The 18177-nt window shown below is 49.6% G+C and overlaps 1 protein-coding gene across 10 annotated transcripts in view; it reads right to left on the bottom strand.

Moving 5' to 3' along the window:
• The window catches only part of SHANK3 (SH3 and multiple ankyrin repeat domains 3), a 151293-nt gene that overhangs the window by 95367 nt on the left and 37749 nt on the right, over nt 1-18177 (bottom strand). For 9 of the 10 annotated variants that reach the window (XR_012051824.1, XR_012051825.1, XR_012051820.1 and 6 more), the window contains exons 4-11: nt 13677-13880; nt 12344-12415; nt 8237-8345; nt 5700-5851; nt 5035-5202; nt 3214-3330; nt 2265-2342; nt 1117-1183 (exon numbers count right to left, since the gene is read on the bottom strand). Coding sequence is in view for 7 of the 10 variants with exons in the window: in XM_072917967.1 (XP_072774068.1) it covers nt 1117-1183; nt 2265-2342; nt 3214-3330; nt 5035-5202; nt 5700-5851; nt 8237-8345; nt 12344-12415; nt 13677-13880 (967 nt within the window). In the remaining 3 variants the exon portion in view is untranslated. Of the gene's footprint in view, nt 1-1116; nt 1184-2264; nt 2343-3213; nt 3331-4409; nt 4425-5034; nt 5203-5699; nt 5852-8236; nt 8346-12343; nt 12416-13676; nt 13881-18177 lie in introns of those variants that run through there. The other variant, XM_041720662.2, reaches the window with a different exon arrangement.

The raw sequence follows: 18177 nt of genomic DNA, 5'->3' as shown, positions 1-18177 counted from the left end.
ACGGAGATACTCAGTGCCAGGTGCAGATCCCAAGGGGAATTTAGGCCGGACATTTGGAGGTCGTTTATTCCCCAACTTTTTTCTTGGATTAATTAATTCCATGATTTTGCAGGCAAAGGATATTCTCAGGTGCTTCCCAAAATCCTATCCCACCCCAAATTCCCAGTTCTGGCTATCAAGAATAGGGAGCTGGGAAAAAAAAAAAAAAAAAAAACCAAAAAAAATGGGAGAAAGGATTTTTGGGATTGAGCCAAGCACAATTCCTGCTGCAAACTATGGAAGAACTGATCCCTGTTTTCCTTCATTTCAGTGTTTTCATGGAATTCCAGGAATTTGGGTGGGAAAGGACCTTAAATCCCATCCAATCCCACCCCTTCCCACGATCCCAGGCTGCTCCAGCCCTGGACATTCCAGGGATCTGGGGGCAGCCACAGGGAATTTTCTGGGAATTCTGTGCCATTCCCTCCCAGGCAGGAATTTTCTCCTGCTTTTTACATTTTTCCCCCTTTTTTTCCCCCCTTTTTCCAGCTGCTGATCCCATGACTTCATTCCTGCATGCTGGAAATTCCCACTGCTCCCTCCATTGGCAGCTCTGAATCCGTAAATTCCTCAGGATAATCCAAGGAAATGCAACAAGTGTGGATTTTATTCCTGATCCAAACCCACCTTTTCATTTTTTCCATGGGGAAGATTGGAAAGGTGACACAAGGGATCAAAATTCCCAAAATATTCCTTAAAAAAGCAAATCCAACCAGAACAACACCCGCTTCACTCCTATTCCCAGAGGATTTTCCCAAATCCCAGGATTCTGGGAATTAAATCCCTCAGGGATGCAAAAAGAGAGGGAAAACCAGGATTTCACAGAAGAGCAAATCCAGGATAATTCCAGAGCTTGGGAATGTCAGCCAGGCTGGAAAAACAGCCTGAATCCCACAGGAATCACTCAGACACTTCCAAGATCCAAAGTGGCTGCAGCTTCCATGGATGCAGCACCGGGAAAATCCATGGATGCAAAACACCAGGAAAATCCATTATTTCCCCCCAGTCCATCCCTGGGATCAATAGGAAAGGAAAAAGAAAAAAAAAAACGGGAAAACCGGGAAAAATCCAACTCACCAACATCGGACTCTTTGTGGGTTTTGATGATTTCCGCCAGCTCAAAATTCCCTGCAATGATGGCCACCTGGAAAAGAGCCGGAAAACCGGGATGAGCGGCTCCGGAGCTTCCATATGGATGGGAACAGCTGCTTTCCATGGGGGAAAGCCAAGGATTCTTCTGCCTCGGATCATCCGGGAATTCCGAGGTGCCAACGCCTTCCCGGGACAGTGGCCCAAGAAGGTTTGAGTGGCCCTGGCTTGGGGACAATCCCTGTCCTCTGGAATTCATGAATTCCAGCCAGGAATTCATCCCAGATCCTGGAATGTTCCCAGGGTGTCAAGTCCCCAAATTCCCAAATCCTGAAGTCTTCAAGTCTCCAAGTCCCCAAATCCTCAAGTCGTCAAATCCTCGATTCCCCAAATCCTCAAATTCCCAATTCCCCAAATCCTTAATTCTCCAAGTTCCCAAATCCCTAAATCCTCAAATCCCAAAGTCCCAAAATCCCTAATTCTCCAAATCCCCAAATTCCCAAATCTCCAGATGCTCATATCCTCAAATCCCCAGGTCCTCAAGTCCCCAAATTCCCAAATCCCCAAATCCTGAAGTCCTCAAGTCTCCAAGTCCCCAAAACCCCAAATTCCTCAATTCCCAAAGTCTCTAAATCCTCAAATGCCCAAATCCTGAAGTCCCCAAGTCCCCAATTCCCTAATTCTCCAAATCCCTAAATCCCCAAATCCTCAAATCCCTGATTCCCTAATTCCCGAAATCCCCAAACTCTAAATCCCTAAATCCTCCAATCTCCAAATCCTTAAGTACTCAAATCCCTAAATCCCCAAATCCTCCAAGGATTCTGCTCATTTTCCAAGGCTTCTGCCCCTTCTCCCAGGATTCTGCTCCTTTTCCAAGGATTCTCCTCCATCCCAAACATTCCCATCCCAAAAAACATCAACTTCCCCTTCCCACCTCCGTATCCCACAGAACCGCCACATTCCCATCCTTTTTCCAGAATTCCATTTGCTTTTTCCTCCCTCCTGGTCCGGCGCTGAACGCCCATCCCAAATCCCACCCCGGTGGGACAAATCCCACCTGGAAAAATCCCTGGATATGCGACAGAATTCCCGGGAATACCGGGAAGCTCCATGGGATTCCTGGGAATTCTGCTCACCTGGAATGCCGTCTGGCTGTTGTAATTCCGGATTTCCTTGCTGGCGCCTCGGAAGAGGAGAACCCGCGCACAGCTTTCCTGGGAAAAAAATAAACCAGGAAAAAACGGGAATTAGACCAGCATTGGGAGCAAAAGATCTGGAAAATTCTCTGGGAAGAAGGAGGATGAGCATTCCCTAAGGATTTGGTATTCCTGACCCTAAAGGAAGAAAGTTATGGAATCATGGAACTCCAGAATGGATTGGGTCGGAAGGAATCTTTGGGAACACCCAGATCCAAATTCCAAGGATTCTGCCTGTTTTCCAAGGGTTCTCCTCCTTTTCCAAGGATTCCGCCCTTTTTCCCAGGTTTCTCCTCCATCCCTATGGATTCTGCGCTTTTCCCAAGGATTAGGTTCCTTCTCCAAGGATTCTGTCCCAGCAAAACATTTTGGGAATGGGATTGATTAAACCATGGAATGTTCTCTTGGGAAATCCCAAACCAGGCTGGGGCTCCGAGGAGGAACGGCCTCATCCCAGGACAGGGATGGATTCCACCTCTGGATTTGGGAATGGTGGAGATCCAGGAGTGTCCTGGGCTGGTGCCACCTCACCCACGGTGTCCCTGTCCCCAAATCTCCCAGATTCCACCACGGGATGTTCTCCTGTGGAACCCAAAACCAGGAGCTCCGAGGAGGAACCGCCTCATCCCAGGACAGGGATGGATTCCACCTGTGGATTTGGGAATGGGGAGATCCAGGAGTGTCCTGGGGTGGTGCCACCTCCTCCATGATGTCCCCTGTCCCAAATCCCAGAGATTCAGCCCTGGGAACCAAACCCAGGAGCTCCGAGGAGGAACGGCCTTCACCCAAGGTCAGGGATGGATTCCACCTGTGGATTTGGGAATGGCGAGATCCAGGGTTGTCCCGGGGTGGTGCCACCTCCACCACGGTGTCCCTGTCCCTGTCCCACCTGGTTGTAGAGGGCGCAGATGTGCAGGGCGGTGTTTCCTGAGGCGTTCTGCGCCGTCATGTCCGCTCCGTAGAACAGGAGGTGCTCCAGGTGCTGCACGTGTCCGTAGCGACAAGCCTGCTCCGGAAAACATGGAAAAGTGGGAATCAGGCAGCGGCGTGAGCCAGAGGAACATTCCCGGAAAAAAAAATCCCCTGCTGGATTCAGCCAGGCTTGGAAAGGTGGAATTTGGTGGGAATGGGTGTGGATCCTCACGGCTCCACCTGGATACCCGTGGGAGAAATCAACTCTGGATCAACGGGAAAAGTTTGGATCATCTCGGATCCGGAACTCCTCCAGCTGGGTGGTGGCCTGGGATGAACTCAGTGCCCCAAATCTCTGGAAAATTGGGATGTTCTCCTCCGGATTTGGTCCATCCCAAGATTCAGGGATCAGACGAGGAGGACGGAGGCAGCAGGGAGGGTCGGATCCAAAAATTGGGATCACAAGGACACATCCCTGGAGTTTTTATCCCCAGCTGGGTGTTGTGGGAGATATTCCAATGGGATCCCATCCCTCCTTCTCCCAAAGGATTGGGAAGCACGAGGCTTGGGATTCTTGACTCCCAATCCAAGCGTTTCTCCAAATCCCCTTGGAGAAACGGGATTCCACGTGAAAAACAGGGATAGGCGCAACTGGGATTTGGACCCAGGATCCCAAAGTTCTCTGCAAGGTTGGAAGGTTGGTTGGAAGGTCCCAACCAAGAGGAGAGGCCAGAAAATCTGGGATGGAGGCAGAGCTGGCCCCATCCAGATGTCAATCCCAGGGATGGGACAACCCCATCCATGGACGGCATTCCCAGAGTCCAGCCCTCAGTCCAGGCACGGAATGATCCCATCCATGGGCACCAGGAGATCATTCCCAGAGCCCAACCCTCAACTCCAGGGATGGAACCACCCCATCCATGGGCACCAGGAGAACATTCCTGCAGTCCAGCCCTAAACCTCAGGCATGGAATTACCCCATCCATGGACAACATTCCCATGGATGGATCCCATCCCCGCAGATCTTGTTCCACCTGGTGGACCTCCATCCATGAGCACCAGGAGAACATTCCCACAGTCCAACCCTCAATCCCACGGATGGAACCACCCCATCCATAAGCACCAGGAGAACATTCCCATGTCCGGATCCCATCCCCGCAGATCCCGTCGCACCTGGTGGATCTCCTGCCCTCCATCACCTGGTGGATCTCCATCCATGGGCACCAGGAGAACATTCCCACAGTCCAGCCCTCAATCCCAGGGATGGAACCACCCCATCCACGAGCACCAGGAGAACATTCCCAGAATCCATCTTTCAATCCCAGGGATGGAACCACCCCATCCATGGGCACCAGGAGAACATTCCCAGAATCCAGCTCTCAATCCCAGGGATGGAATTACCCCATCCATGAGCACCAGGAGAACATTCCCAGAATCCAGCCCTCAATCCCACAGATGGAACCATCTCATCCCTGAGCACCAGGAGGACATTCCTGTGTCCGGATCCCATTCCTGCAGATCCATCCCAGGGATGGAACCACCCCATCCATGGGCACCAGGAGAACATTCCCAGAATCCAGCCGTCAATCCCAGGGATGGAACCACCCCATCCATGGGCACCAGGAGAACATTCCCAGAATCCAGCTCTCAATCCTGGGGATGGAACCACCCCATCCATAAGCACCAGGAGAACATTCCCAGAATCCAGCCCTCAACCCCAGGGATGGAACCACCCCATCCACGAGCACCAGGAGGACATTCCCGTGTCCGGATCCCGTTCCCATGGATCCCGTCCCACCTGGTGGATCTCCTGCCAGCCGTTCTCGTCCACGCAGCCCAGGCGGGCGTGGTCGTGCAGCAGCAGCTCGCAGCAGTAGGGGTCCCCGCCCACCATGGCGCTGTGGTACAGCGGGGTCAGCCCCCGGCTGTCCTTGTAGTCCGGGGACGCTCCCAGATCCAGCAGTGTCTGCCCGGGAAACAGGGAATGCTCCCGTGGGAATGGGGAACGCTCCCGTGGGAATGGGGAACAGTCCGGTGGGAATGGGGAACAGCCCCTTGGGAATGGGGAATGGTCCTATGGGAATGGGGAACAGCCCCTTGGGAACAGGGAAGGGAAGGGAAGGGAAGGGAAGGGAAGGGAAGGGAAGGGAAGGGAAGGGAAGGGAAGGGAAGGGAAGGGAAGGGAAGGGAAGGGAAGGGAAGGGAAGGGAAGGGAAGGGAAGGGAAGGGAAGGGAAGGGAAGGGAAGGGAAGGGAAGGGAAGGGAAGGGAAGGGAAGGGAAGGGAAGGGAAGGGAAGGGAAGGGAAGGGAAGGGAAGGGAAGGGAAGGGAAGGGAAGGGAAGGGAAGGGAAGGGAAGGGAAGGGAAGGGAAGGGAAGGGAAGGGAAGGGAAGGGAAGGGAAGGGAAGGGAAGGGAAGGGAAGGGAAGGGAAGGGAAGGGGAGATGGAAAATCCCGGCACTGACCAGCAGGGCCGCGTGATTCCGACACCTCACGGCTTTGTGCAGCGCCGTCATTCCCTCGCGGGTCCGGAAATCCAGGTGGGCTCCGCCGTTCCGGAGCGCTTTGATCATCTCGGAGCTGAGCTCGAGCTGCGCCGCCGCCGTCAGCGGGCACTCTGGGAGGACACGGGAATGCAGGAAATCCATGGAATGTCCAGCACATCCACGGGAATCTCCCAGTGGGATCCCAGCTGGAAGCGCCCACAGAGATCTCCTCGGGGTTTGGGATCGGATCCATGGGAATGGAGGACAAATTTGGGAGCTGTTTGCTCCTGGGTATTCCCAAGGATCTCCTGAGCAGTGGGAATGGGAATTGGATGGAAAATTCTGGGATTAGGTGGAAAAGCAGACAAAATATCTTGGGAATGGGATCTGGGAAAGCATGGATTCTCCTTGGCCCCTTGGGAATTCCCAGATCCTGTGCTACTAATGGAAAAATCCTCGTCCCGGGATCAGGGGTGGATTCCAATCAGGAGAAGCCAATGGATGCTCCCAACTTTCCTCGAGGTTGCTGCTTCAAATCCCACAAATCCCGCCGGAAATCCCAAGAATTCCAAGATTCCCTCATTCTCTTGGGATACAGATGGGATTTCCAGAGGAAAGTGGGAATTATAACGTTTAAGGAATGCCAGAGGTCTGGAAATTCCATGGATACAAAAGGGAAAGGAAAGGTTGGAATTCTGCATCCATGGCCAGTTTGTCCCGGCAGGAAATCATGGAAAAGGGGCTGGAATTGATGAGGGAATTAAGGAATGCCTGGGATCCAGAGTGGGAAAGATGCAATGGGAGAGAGTTTTGGACATTCCATGGGGATGTTCTGGATCCTTGGGATAAGGAAGGGAATGGAGCTGGGAAGGGGCTGGAAAACTCCCAGGGAGCTTTGGAGTGCCCATCCCTGGAGGTGCCCAAGGAATTCCTGGAATTCCACTCAGGGCTGGGATCAGGCCCAGCTTGGATTGGTGCCCTTGGAATTCTTTCCCAGCCTCAATAATTCCATGATTTGGAGAAGGGACATTCCAAGGTCATCTCATCCCTATGCATACGATCATTCCAATCCCGTTCCAATCCCACCATCCCAGGCTGCTCCAGCCTTTCCTTGGACATTCCAGGGATCCAGGGGCAGCCCCAGCTGCTCTGGAAATCCCAGCCCAGCCAGGAATTCCTCATTCCCAAGATCCCATCCATGGCTGCCCTCTGGCAGTGGGAGCCATTCCCTGTGTCCTGTCCCTCCAGGCCATTCCCAAATTTCAGCTCTCCTGGAGCCCCTGGAATGTGCTGGAAGCTCTCCTGGATCCTTCCCTTCTCCAGGGGAACATTCCCAGTTTTCCCAGGCTGTCTCCATGTCCTTTTCCCTCCCCCATTCCCGACTCCTGCAGCAATTTTCCCCCACATTATTTCAGGAATTTTGAATCTTCCTTTGTAATTCCAACGTTTTCCTGGGCTCCTCTCCCTCTCCCGCTGTCCCTCATTAAATATCCCTCGTTAAATATCCAAGGATTTTTTTTTCCTCTTTTCTCCGGCAAAACCATCCCTGGGGTTTGGCTTTCATTCCAGAACAACGGAAACTTCTCCCGGATCCGGGTTTTTTTTCATTCCCACTTTTTCAATATCCCCACAGGTAGCAACTGTGAATTTTTTGGGCTTTTTCATCCTTTTCAAATCCCAGGAATCTTTCCTGGAATATCTTCCTAGCAACCCCGAAATGGGAACGGCAGCAAACGGGGCTGGAATTGCTTCCCAAAGTGGATTTTTCCCTGTTTTTCCATCCAAGAGACAGGAAAATGGGAATAAAGCCTTGGCATAGCTTAAAACCTTTCCCAAAATCCACTGAAATGAAGATTCCCAAAGTTTGGAATCCATGGGATCAGCTCAGGGTGCCCCAGGGGATTTTATGGCTCATCCCAGTTATTCCCAGTCCATTTATGGGATTAAATCCTGCAGGAAACCATTTTTCCAAGCAGGATTTTCCAGTTTTCCACGGGGAGATTCCCACAGGATTCCCCAGGGATCCAATCCCAAAAATTCCAACAGGAAAAGTGTTGGCTCGTTCCTGGCTCGTTCCTAGCCTGCTTTTCCAACACCCAGTCCAGACTTCCTGGGAAACCCACGGGAAGCCAACCAACATTCCCAAAAATCCCCAAAGCTCCCAATCCAGGAATTTCTGAGAGATTCCAATCCCTTCATCTAACCGCAGCTGGGAAAGGCTGGGATTGGAAACGGGAACAGGAAGGGAAAATATTCCAAGAGGAGAAACGTGGATTGTATCCTGGTGAACCCCAGAAGGGACTGGGGAGGAAAGAGATATCCCTAAGGAATGCAGAATTCCCAAAATCCTCTGAAAAGTGGGAATTGTGCCATAAAACTCCAAAAAAAAAGGACTGGGATAGAGCAGGAAGAAATTCCAGACAAAAGCCTGGAGGAATTCCGTGAAGGAATTGGGAATGCTGAGCTGATTCCTTCTGGGAAGTGCTCCCGAATCCAGAGGAAAACATGGAACTGACCTCCGGTGTCGGGATCATGGAAGTTGGGATCCAGCCCCTTTTCCAGCAGCCGGCAAACCTTCTCCGAGTTCAGCATCTGCACGTATTCCATGAATTTCTTCAGATTCGCCTGGATTCGGGAAAAACCGCCGTGTTAACATCCCGAAATTCCGGGAAAAGCCACCGAGGGAGCATCCCCATCCCAAAAATCCAAGGAGAACCAGGATAACGGGACGGAATTCCATCAGGGTGGGACACAAATCCACGTGGAAATGTCGGGAATTGATGGGAAAGGTTGGGAAGAGCTCCAAGGAAACAGAGAAGGTGAAGCCGGATTTCACATCCAAGGAAAAAATTCCAATTCCAACATTTCCCACCTTAATTATATGGGAAATATGGGAATATGGGAAATATGGGAAAATTATCCTTTTTAAGAGGCATGAATCCCAAAATACCGCGTTTCCATTTGTTTTCCAGTTGGAAAATTGGGAAAAAAACCTTGGAAGTGCCAAGCAGGATGAGGAAAAGGTTTGGAAGGGAATTTGGGAATTCCGGAATGGTTTAGGCTGGATGGGAGCTGATATCCCATCCCATTCCAAGGGCATGGACTCCTCCCACTATCCCAAGTTATTCCAACAATTCCAGGGATGAGGCAGAGGAAGATTCCTTGGAACTGCTGGATCATCCCATGGGAATTCAGGCTGCCAGTGCCTCCCCTCTATCCCCAAATTTCAGGATTGGAATTTTGTTCCCCCGAGCTGGAATTTCCAATGATTCACTTCAAATTCCCAAATTTTTGGGATTTGTCCTGTTTTTTTTTTTTTTCTGGATGAAGCCATTATTAAATTCCTGGATTCTGGGAATTGCAGAGGCAGGAATGGCTCTGGTGGGAAAATCCCAGCTCCCACATTCCCACATTCCCAGACTCATTCATTTTTTGGAAGTTTATTCCAATCCAACAAGGCAAAATCTGGGAAAAGTCCTGGAAAATCCCAAGAGATGGAATTTAGGCCGGCTGTGCCCTTGGAGCCGGGAGAGGCCGGAGCAAATCCATGGATCCGCCTCCCGCTGCCAGGCAGCAGCAAATGGATTCATTGATCCCTCAGAAACAGGGAATTATGGATTTGCTGCCACGCCGGGACAACGCGGAGCCTCTGGAATTGCACAGTTCCTCCAGTGGGAATCTCCAGAGCCACGGCACCGGGAATCCTGGAATGGTTTGGGTGGGAAGGGACCTCAAATCCCATCCCATTCCAATCCCACCATCCCAGGCTGCTCCAGCCTTTCCTTGGACATTCCAGGGATCCAGGGGCAGCCCCAGCCAGGAATTCCTCATTCCCAAAATCCCACCCCAAGCTCCCTTTCCCAAGGAATCCTGTCCATCCCTTTGAATCCCAGAAAATCCAACATTTCCCTGCCCAAGGAACCAGACGGAGCCACAAATCCCAGGAAAGCCCCACCCTGGGACACAGCGGCAGCGCCTCTACTTTTCCAAGGAAAACCTCAATAATAAACACATGGAAGAGCAGGAATTCCCAGGAACTGAAGCAGGAATTCCCAAGGAACTGAAGGAGAAATTCCCAGAAACAGAAGGAGAAATTCCCAGGAACTGAAGGAGAAATTCCCAGAAACAGAAGGAAAAATTCCCTGGATTTGAAGGAGAAACCCCCCAGGAGCTGAGGCAGGAATTCCACGGGAACCAAAACAGAAATTCCCAGGATTTGAAGCAGAGACCCCACAGAAACCACAGCAGGAATTCCCCGGGAATTGAAGCAGGAATCCCCCAAAAAACAAAGCAGGAATTCTCAGAAACAGAAGGAAAAATTCCCAGAAACTGAGGCAGAAATTCGCCCCAAACCAAAGCAGGAATTCACGGAAATCAAAGCAGGATTTTCCCAGGAATTGAAGGAGGAATTTCCCAGGAATTTCCCAGAAATTCCCAGGATTTGAAGCAGAAATGCCCAGAAACTGAAGCCAGAATTCCACAGGAACTGAAACCGGAATTCCCCATCTCCCAAACCTCACGGAATCTCCGTGCTGAATTCCAGCCGTTCCCTGGATGACCCCATTCCAGGAATGATCCCTGCCCGTTATCCCAATGTTCCCATGGAATCTCTGTGGTGAAATGCAGCCCCATTCCCAGCTCCGGGAATGATCCCTGCCCGTTATCCCAATGTTCCCATGGAATCTCTGTGCTGAATTGCAGCCCCATTCCCAGCTCCGGGAATGATCCCTGCCCGTTATCCCGATATTTCCCCGGATCCGGTACCGTTCCCGAGGCTCTCCGGGTGTCCCGGTGTCCCCGTGCCAGCCAGGATCCCATCCCTGCTCCCGCTCCCTCTGGATCCAGCTCCAATCCCAGCCTTTTTTCCCGGGAGCTGCTCCAATCCCGGCTTTTCCCGGGAAAGGTCGATCCGTGCCCGCTGCGCCGGGATCGCTCCGACGGGCACGGAATGGGGATGGATCGGCTGGAATTGTCCCTTTGGATCCTATCTGGCATTCCCAAATATCCATGGGAAAGGAAAAGGCCAAGGAAAGGCTCCTTCCCAAAATCCCACAGGTTCTGGGAAAGCAGCAGCGGGAGGGAAAGGGAAAAAGGGAGATGGGAAAAGGAAAAAGGGGGGAAAAGGGGGAAAAGGGGGAAAAACAGGGAAAAAAGGGGGAAAAATGGGAAAAAGGGGAAAAAAGGGAAAAAAGGTGGGGGGAAAGGGGGGGAAAGGGGGGGAGGGAGGGGAAAAGGGGAAAAGAGGGAAAAAGAAAAATGGGGAAAAGGGGAAAAAGGGGGAAAAGGGGGAAAAGGGGGAAAAGGTGGAAAAGGGTAAAGGGGGGGAAAGGGGGGAAAAGGGGAAAAAGGAGGAAAAAAGGGAAAAAGGGGGGGAAAAAGGGGAAAAATGGGAAAAAGGGGAAATAAGGGAAAAAAGGGGGAAAAGGGGGGGAAGGGAGGGGAAAGGGGAAATAGGGGAAAAAGAAAAATGGGGAAAAAGGGGAAAAGGGGGAAAGGGGGAAAAGGGGGAAAGGGGGGGAAGGGGGGAAAAGGGGGGAAAGGGGGAAAAGGAGGAAAAAAGGGAAAAAGGGGGGGAAAGGGGGGAAAAAGGGGAAAAAGGAGGAAAAAAGGGAAAAAAGGGGGGGAAGGGGGAAAAAGGGGGGGAAGGGAGGGGAAAGGGGAAAAAGGGGAAAAAGAAAAATGGGGAAAAGGGGGAAAAGGGGGGAAGGGAGGGGAAAGGGGAAAAAGGGGGAAAAGAAAAATGGGGAAAAGGGGGGAAAGGGGAAAAAGAAGGAAAAGGGGGGAAAAGGGGGGAAAAGGGGGGAAAAGGGGGGAAAAGGGAAAAGCTCCTTTCCAAAATCCCACAGATTTGGGAAAAGAAGCAGCCTGAGGGAAAGGAGAAAAGGGAAAAGGGGAAAAGGGGAAAAAGGAGGGAAAAAGGGAAAAAAGGAGGGAAAAAGGGGGATAAAGGAGGAGAAAAGGGGGAAAAGGATGGGAAAAGGGGGGGGAAAAGGGAAAGATCCTTCCCAAAATCCCACAGGCTTGGAAAAAGCAGACAAGGGAAAAGGAAAAGGGAGAAGGAGAAGAAATGCACAATCCCGGATTTCAGCACCCCACAGACGCTCTTCCCGCTCAATCCCACCCCGTGGAATAAAATCCAAGGAAATCCGGATAAAATCCAATCAAATGCCACAAAATCCCAGCGCCAAAACTGCTACTGTTCTGCTCTTGGCACTGGGGCGCTGGGATTCCTTGGGATATCCCAGAATTCCAGGGCCAGACAGGTTTCCCAGGGTTTTCCAGGTGAATTCCATGGAAATTCCATGGGAATTCCGGGCTTAGCTCTGCTCTCGTTCTAGTTTTGGTGCTGCTTTGATGGAAAGCTGGGATTCCTTGGGATATCCTGGAATTCCAGGGCCGGACAGGTTTCCCAGGGTTTTCCAGGTGAATTCCATGGAAATTCCACGGGAATTCCAGGTTTAGCTCCGCTCCCATTCTAGTTTTGGTGCTGCTTTGACGGAAAGCCGGGATTCCTTGGGATATCCTGGAATTCTGGGGCCGGATGGGTTTCCCGGATTTTTCCGTGGGTTTCCTGTGGGAATTCCATGGGAATTCCATGGGAATTCCATGGGATTAGGGCTCACCTTGGTGTGCAGTTTGGCGAACTGTTTGTCGTCCAGCAGCGGCTGGGAATACACGCGGCGCTTGTAGCGGAACTGCCGGGATAAGAGATTGATAAGGGATTGATCAGAGATTGATAAGGGATTGATAAGGGATTGATAAGGGATTGATAAGAGATTGATAAGGGATTGATAAGGGATTGATAAGGGATTGATAAGAGAGAGAGGAAGAGGAAAAGAGGAAAAGAGGAAAAGAGGAAAAGAGGAAAAGAGGAAAAGAGGAAAAGAGGAAAAGAGGAAGAGGAAGAGGAAGAGGAAGAGGAAGAGGAAGAGGAAGAGGAAGAGGAAGAGGAAGAGGAAGAGGAAGAGGAAGAGGAAGAGGAAGAGGAAGAGGAAGAGGAAGAGGAAGAGGAAGAGGAAGAGGAAGAGGAGACACAAAGATAAGAGATATCAGAATAATGAATTATGAATGTTAAAAGATAAAAAGATAAGAGAGGAGAGATAAGAGCTAAATTAATATGAGATGAATTGAAATTAAATTTAAATAAATAAATAAATAAATAAGTAAAATTACAATAAAATAAAATAAAATATATAAAATAAAAAATATAAAATAAAATATATTAAATAAAATATATTAAATAAAATATATTAAATAAAATAAATAAAAAATAAAATAAAAATATAAAATAAAATAAAATAGAAATATAAAATATAAAATGAAAAATAAAATAAAGTATAAAATAAAATAAAATACAAAAATTAAATAAAGTAAAATAAAGCAAAATAAAATTAAAGACAGTTAAATGAAATGAAATGAAATGAAATAAAATAAAATAAAATAAAATAAAATAAAATAAAATATAAAATAAAATAAAATACAAAAATTAAATAAAGTAAAATGAAACAAAATAAAATTAAAGACAGTAAAATAAAATAAAATAAAATAAAATAAAATAAAATAAAATAAAATAAAATAAAATAAAAAAATAAAATAAAATAGAAAATAAAAAATAAAATATAAAATAAAATACAAAAATTAAATAAAATGAAACAAAATAAAATTAAATTAAAGTAAGTAAAAAAAATTTAAAAAATAAAATAAAAAAAAACCAAAATAAAATAAAACAAAATAAAATAAATATAATAGAAAACAAAATAAAATAAAATAAAATAAAATAAAATAAAATAAAATAAAATAAAATAAAATAAAATAAAATAAAATAAAATAAAATAAAATAAAATAAAATAAAATAAAATAAAATAAAACAGAAAATAAAATATAAAAAACCAAATTAAATGCAAAGTGATTTGATGTGCCCTCCGTGCCCCGCCCCGTCCCTTGCCGCGGGGTCACCTCCAGGTAGGGCAGGGGGGTGTCGGGGCTCGGCGGGTACTCCCGCAGCAGCCGCTCCTCGTCCAGGAACTTGCCGGCGCGGCCGTTGCAGGCGGGCTGGAAGAGGCCGTAGTTGAGCACGTCCTTCAGGCTGTGGTTCAGCGTGCACAGGACGCGCTGCTTGGACACCCACACCGGGACATCGGGGTTCAGCCGCAGACACTTCTGGGAATGTGCATGGAATGCCGTGTCAGCGCCGGGAATGGAGGGAATGGGAATGTGGGAATGGGAATGTGGGAATGGTGGGAATGGGAAAGTGGGAATGATGGGAATGGGAATGTGGGAATGGTCGGAATGGGAGTGTGGGAATGGTGGGAATGGGAAAGTGGGAATGGGAATGGGAATGGGAATGTGGGAATGGGAGTGTGGGAATGGTGGGAATGGGAATGTGGGAACGGCGGGAATGTAGGAATAGCAGGAATGGAAATGTGGAGGTGGCGGGAATGGGAATGTGGGAATGGTGGGAAGGGGAAAGTGAGAATGGCAGGAATGGGAATGTGGGAATAGCGGGAATGGAAATGTGGGAATGGTGGGAATGGTGGGAATGGGAGTGCAGAAATAGCCGGAATGCGAGTAAGAGAATAGCAGGAGTGGGAATGCAGGAATGGCAGGAATGGGAGTGTGGGAACGGCGGGAATGGGAATGTGGGAACGGCGGGAATGGGAATGTGGGAATGGGAATGTGGGAATAGCGGGAATGGGAGTGTGGGAATGGCGGGAATGGGAATGTGGGAATGGCGGAAAAGAGAGTGTGGGAATGGCGGGAGTGGGAGTGTGGGAATGGGAGTGCAGGAATGGTGGGAAAGGGAATGTGGGAATGGTGGGAATGGGAGTGCGGGAATGGGAAAGTGGGAATGGCGGGAAGGGAAATGTGGGAATGGCAGGAATGGGAATGTGGGAATGGCGGGAATGGGAGTGCGGGAATGGTGGGAATGGGAGTGTGGGAATGGCGGGAATGGGAAAGTGGGAATGGTGGGAGTGGGAATGTGGAGGTGGCAGGAATGGGAGTGTGGGAATGGCGGGAATGGGAATGCGGGAATGGCGGTAGTGGGAGTGCGGGAATGGCGGGAATGGGAGTGCGGGAATAGCCGGAATGGGAGTAAGAGAATAGCGGGAGTGGGAATGCAGGAATGGCGAGAATGGGAGTGTGGGAATGGAGGGAATGGGAAAGTGGGAATGGGAAAGTGGGAATGGGAGTGTGGGAATGGGAGTGTGGGAATAGTGGGAATGGGAGTGCAGAAATGGCGGGAATGGGAATGTGGGAATGGCGGGAATGGGAAAGTGGGAATGGTGGGAATGGGAGTGCAGGAACGGCGGGAGTGGGAGTGCAGAAATGGCCGGAATGGGAGTAAGAGAATAACGGGAGTGGGAATGCAGGAATGGTGGGAATGGGAGTGCAGGAATGGCGAGAATGGGAATGTGGGAATGGCAGGAATGGGAATGTGGGAACGGTGGGAATGGGAATGTGGGAATGGTGGGAATGGGAATGTGGGAATGGGAGTGTGGGAATGGTGGGAATGGGAGTGTGGGAATGGCGGGAATGGGAATGTGGGAATGGTGGGAATGGGAAAGTGGGAACGGCAGGAATGGGAATGTGGGAATGGCAGGAATGGGAATATGGGAGTGGCGGGAATGGGAAAGTGGGAATGGTGGGAGTGGGAGTGTGGGAATGGGAATATGGGAATGGGAGTGTGGGAATGGGAGTGTGGGGATGGCGGGTGTGGGAGTGCAGGAATGGTGGGAATGGAATGTGGGAATGGTGGGAATGGGAATGTGTGAATGGTGGGAATGGGAATGCAGGAATGGCGGGAATGGGAAAGTGGGAATGGTGGGAATGGGAATGTGGGAATAGCAGGAATGGAAATGTGGAGGTGGCGGGAATGGGAGTGTTGGAATGGTGGGAATGGGAAAGTGGGAATGGCGGAATGGGAGTGTGGGAATGGCGGGAATGGGAATGTGGGAACGGAGGGAATGGGAGTGTGGGAACGGCGGGAATGGGAATGTGGGAATAGCGGGAATGGGAGTGCTGGAATGGCGGGAATGGGAAAGTGGGAATGGTGGGAATGGGAAAGTGGGAATGGCGGGAGTGGGAGTGCAGGAATGGTGGGAATGGAGGGAATGGGAATGTGGGAACAGCGGTAATGGGAATGTGGGTATGGTGGGAATGGGAGCGCGGGAATGGCAGGAATGGGAGTGTGGGAATGGGAATGTGGGAATGGCGGGAATGGGAATGTGGGAATGGGAATGTGGGAATGTGGGAATGGGAGTGTGGGAATGGCGGGAATGGAAATGTGGAGGTGGCGGGAATGGGAGTGCTGGAATGGCAGAAATGGGAATGTGGGAATGGCGGGAATGGGAGTGCGGGAATGGCGGGAGTGGGAGTGTGGGAATGGTGGGAATTGGAGTGTGGGAATGGTGGGAATGGGAATATGGGAATGGTGGGAATGGGAACACGGCAATGGCGGGAATGGGAATGTGGGAATGGTGGGAATGGGAATGTGGGAATGGCGGGAATGGGAGTGCAGGAATGGCAGGAATGGGAGTGTGGGAACGGTGGGAATGGGAATGCGGGAATAGCGGGAATGGGAATAGAAGGAATAGTGGGAATGGGAATGCGAGAATAGAGGAATGGGAATAGCAGGAATAGCTGGAATCAGAATGTGGGAATGGCGGGAATGGGAACACCAGGAATGGGAATACGGGAATAGAGGGAATGGGAATAGCAGGAATAGCAGGAATGGGAATGTGGGAATAGCAGTAATGGGAATAGCAGGAATGGCAGGAACGGAAATAGCGGGAATAGCAGGAATGGGATTGCAGGAATAGTGGGAATGGGAGTAGCGTGAATGGTGGGAATGGGAATGTGGGAATAGCGGGAATTGGAATGCGGGAATAGCAAGAACGGGAATGTGAGAAGAGCGGGAACGGGATACGGTGTTCATCGGGGATGGGGGAATGGGGGAGTGAAAGGGGGAGTTGGGGTTTGTGCAGTTCAGACCTATGGAAAATCAGGAATTCCCAAGTTTTCCTGATTTTTTTTCTTTAAAAAAATGAAAACAATTGGGTGTTCCCATTGTGGATTCCAAAGGGAAGCAGAGGGAGAACGTGGGAATTCACTGAGTTGTTCTTCCGGGAATGGGGGAATGAGGGAGGGAAAGGGGAGAGTTGGGGTTTGGAAGGGGAAGAGCTATGGGAAATGAGGAATTCCCAAGTTTTTATGGCTAAATTGTTAAAAAAAAACCCAAAAATTGGGTGTTCCCACTGTGAATTCCAGAAGGAAATCCGTGGGCAAACACAGACATAAAATGGGAATTCACCGGGTTCTCCAGGGAATGCAAGAAAAAAAGGAGGGAAAAGATTTGTGAGATTCGGGGAGGAATCCCACAGGTGTGTGGGAAGTCAAGAATTCCCAAGTTTTTTTGCTGTCTTAAATTTTAAAAATTAATGGGAATTTATGGGTGTAATGGGAAAAATGGGTGTTCCCATTGTGGATTCCAAAGGGAAATCCATAGGGAAACAGAAGGATGAAACGGGAATCCATCAAGGTCTCCATGGGAATGGGAGAAAAGAGGGAGGAAAAGGGGGGAGTTGAGGTTTGGAGCTTCTGGAAAGGAGAAATTGATGGGAAATGGGGAATTCCCAAGTTTTCCTGATTTTTTTAAAATTAAAAATTGAAGAAACAAATGACAATGGATCCGTGTCTGTCCCTGAGGAATTGTCACGCTCTGGGCACGGATCTGGACACGGATTTGGGAATAGATCCGGGCATGGATTCCGACATGGATTCAGGAATGGATCCCAACATAGATCCCGATGTGGATTTGGGAATTGATACGGGCATGGATCCCAAAATGGATCCCAGCATGGATTCGGGATTGGAACCCAACATGGATCCAACATGGATTTGGGAATGGATCCTGACACGGATCCCAACATGGATTTGGGAATAGATCCCAACATGGATCTTCCTAAAACCGGGACAAAGTTCCAGCCCCAGTCCAGGCCCAGGGAATGTTCCCGGTTTTCCTTCAAGGATTCTCCTTGGATTTCTCCCAGGATCCTGGTTTTTATTTCCCGATTACTCCTTCCAAGCCATTCCAGCAGCATTCCCATGCGCACAGGGTGGAAAATCCCACGGGATTCTCCTGAATTTCCATGGGTTGGCAGGAGAAAGGATCAGAGCCACAGGATTGGGAATATCCATGGGAATTCCCACCTGGAGATCCCAAATCCCACCTTGGGCCAGGCTGGATGTCACCATTCCCATCATTCCCATCATTCCTGACCACAATCCTGGGAAGGAGTTGGGATTTTCAGATATCCAGGGAAAAGCAATCATGGAGGAGAGGGGGAATCCACAGGAATTTTTTTCCACTCTCCAAAGTCAAACTGGGACCGGTTTTCAGAGCCAGCTGGGAAAAAAAAAAAAAAAAAAGCTGGAATTTTGGGGCTTAGATCATCTC

The sequence above is a fragment of the Taeniopygia guttata genome, chromosome 1A (genome assembly GCF_048771995.1).
Source record: "Taeniopygia guttata chromosome 1A, bTaeGut7.mat, whole genome shotgun sequence".
Lineage (NCBI taxonomy): Eukaryota > Metazoa > Chordata > Aves > Passeriformes > Estrildidae > Taeniopygia > Taeniopygia guttata.
Note: the sequence above shows the minus strand (reverse complement) of the source record. Positions and strands in the feature narration are given on the sequence as shown.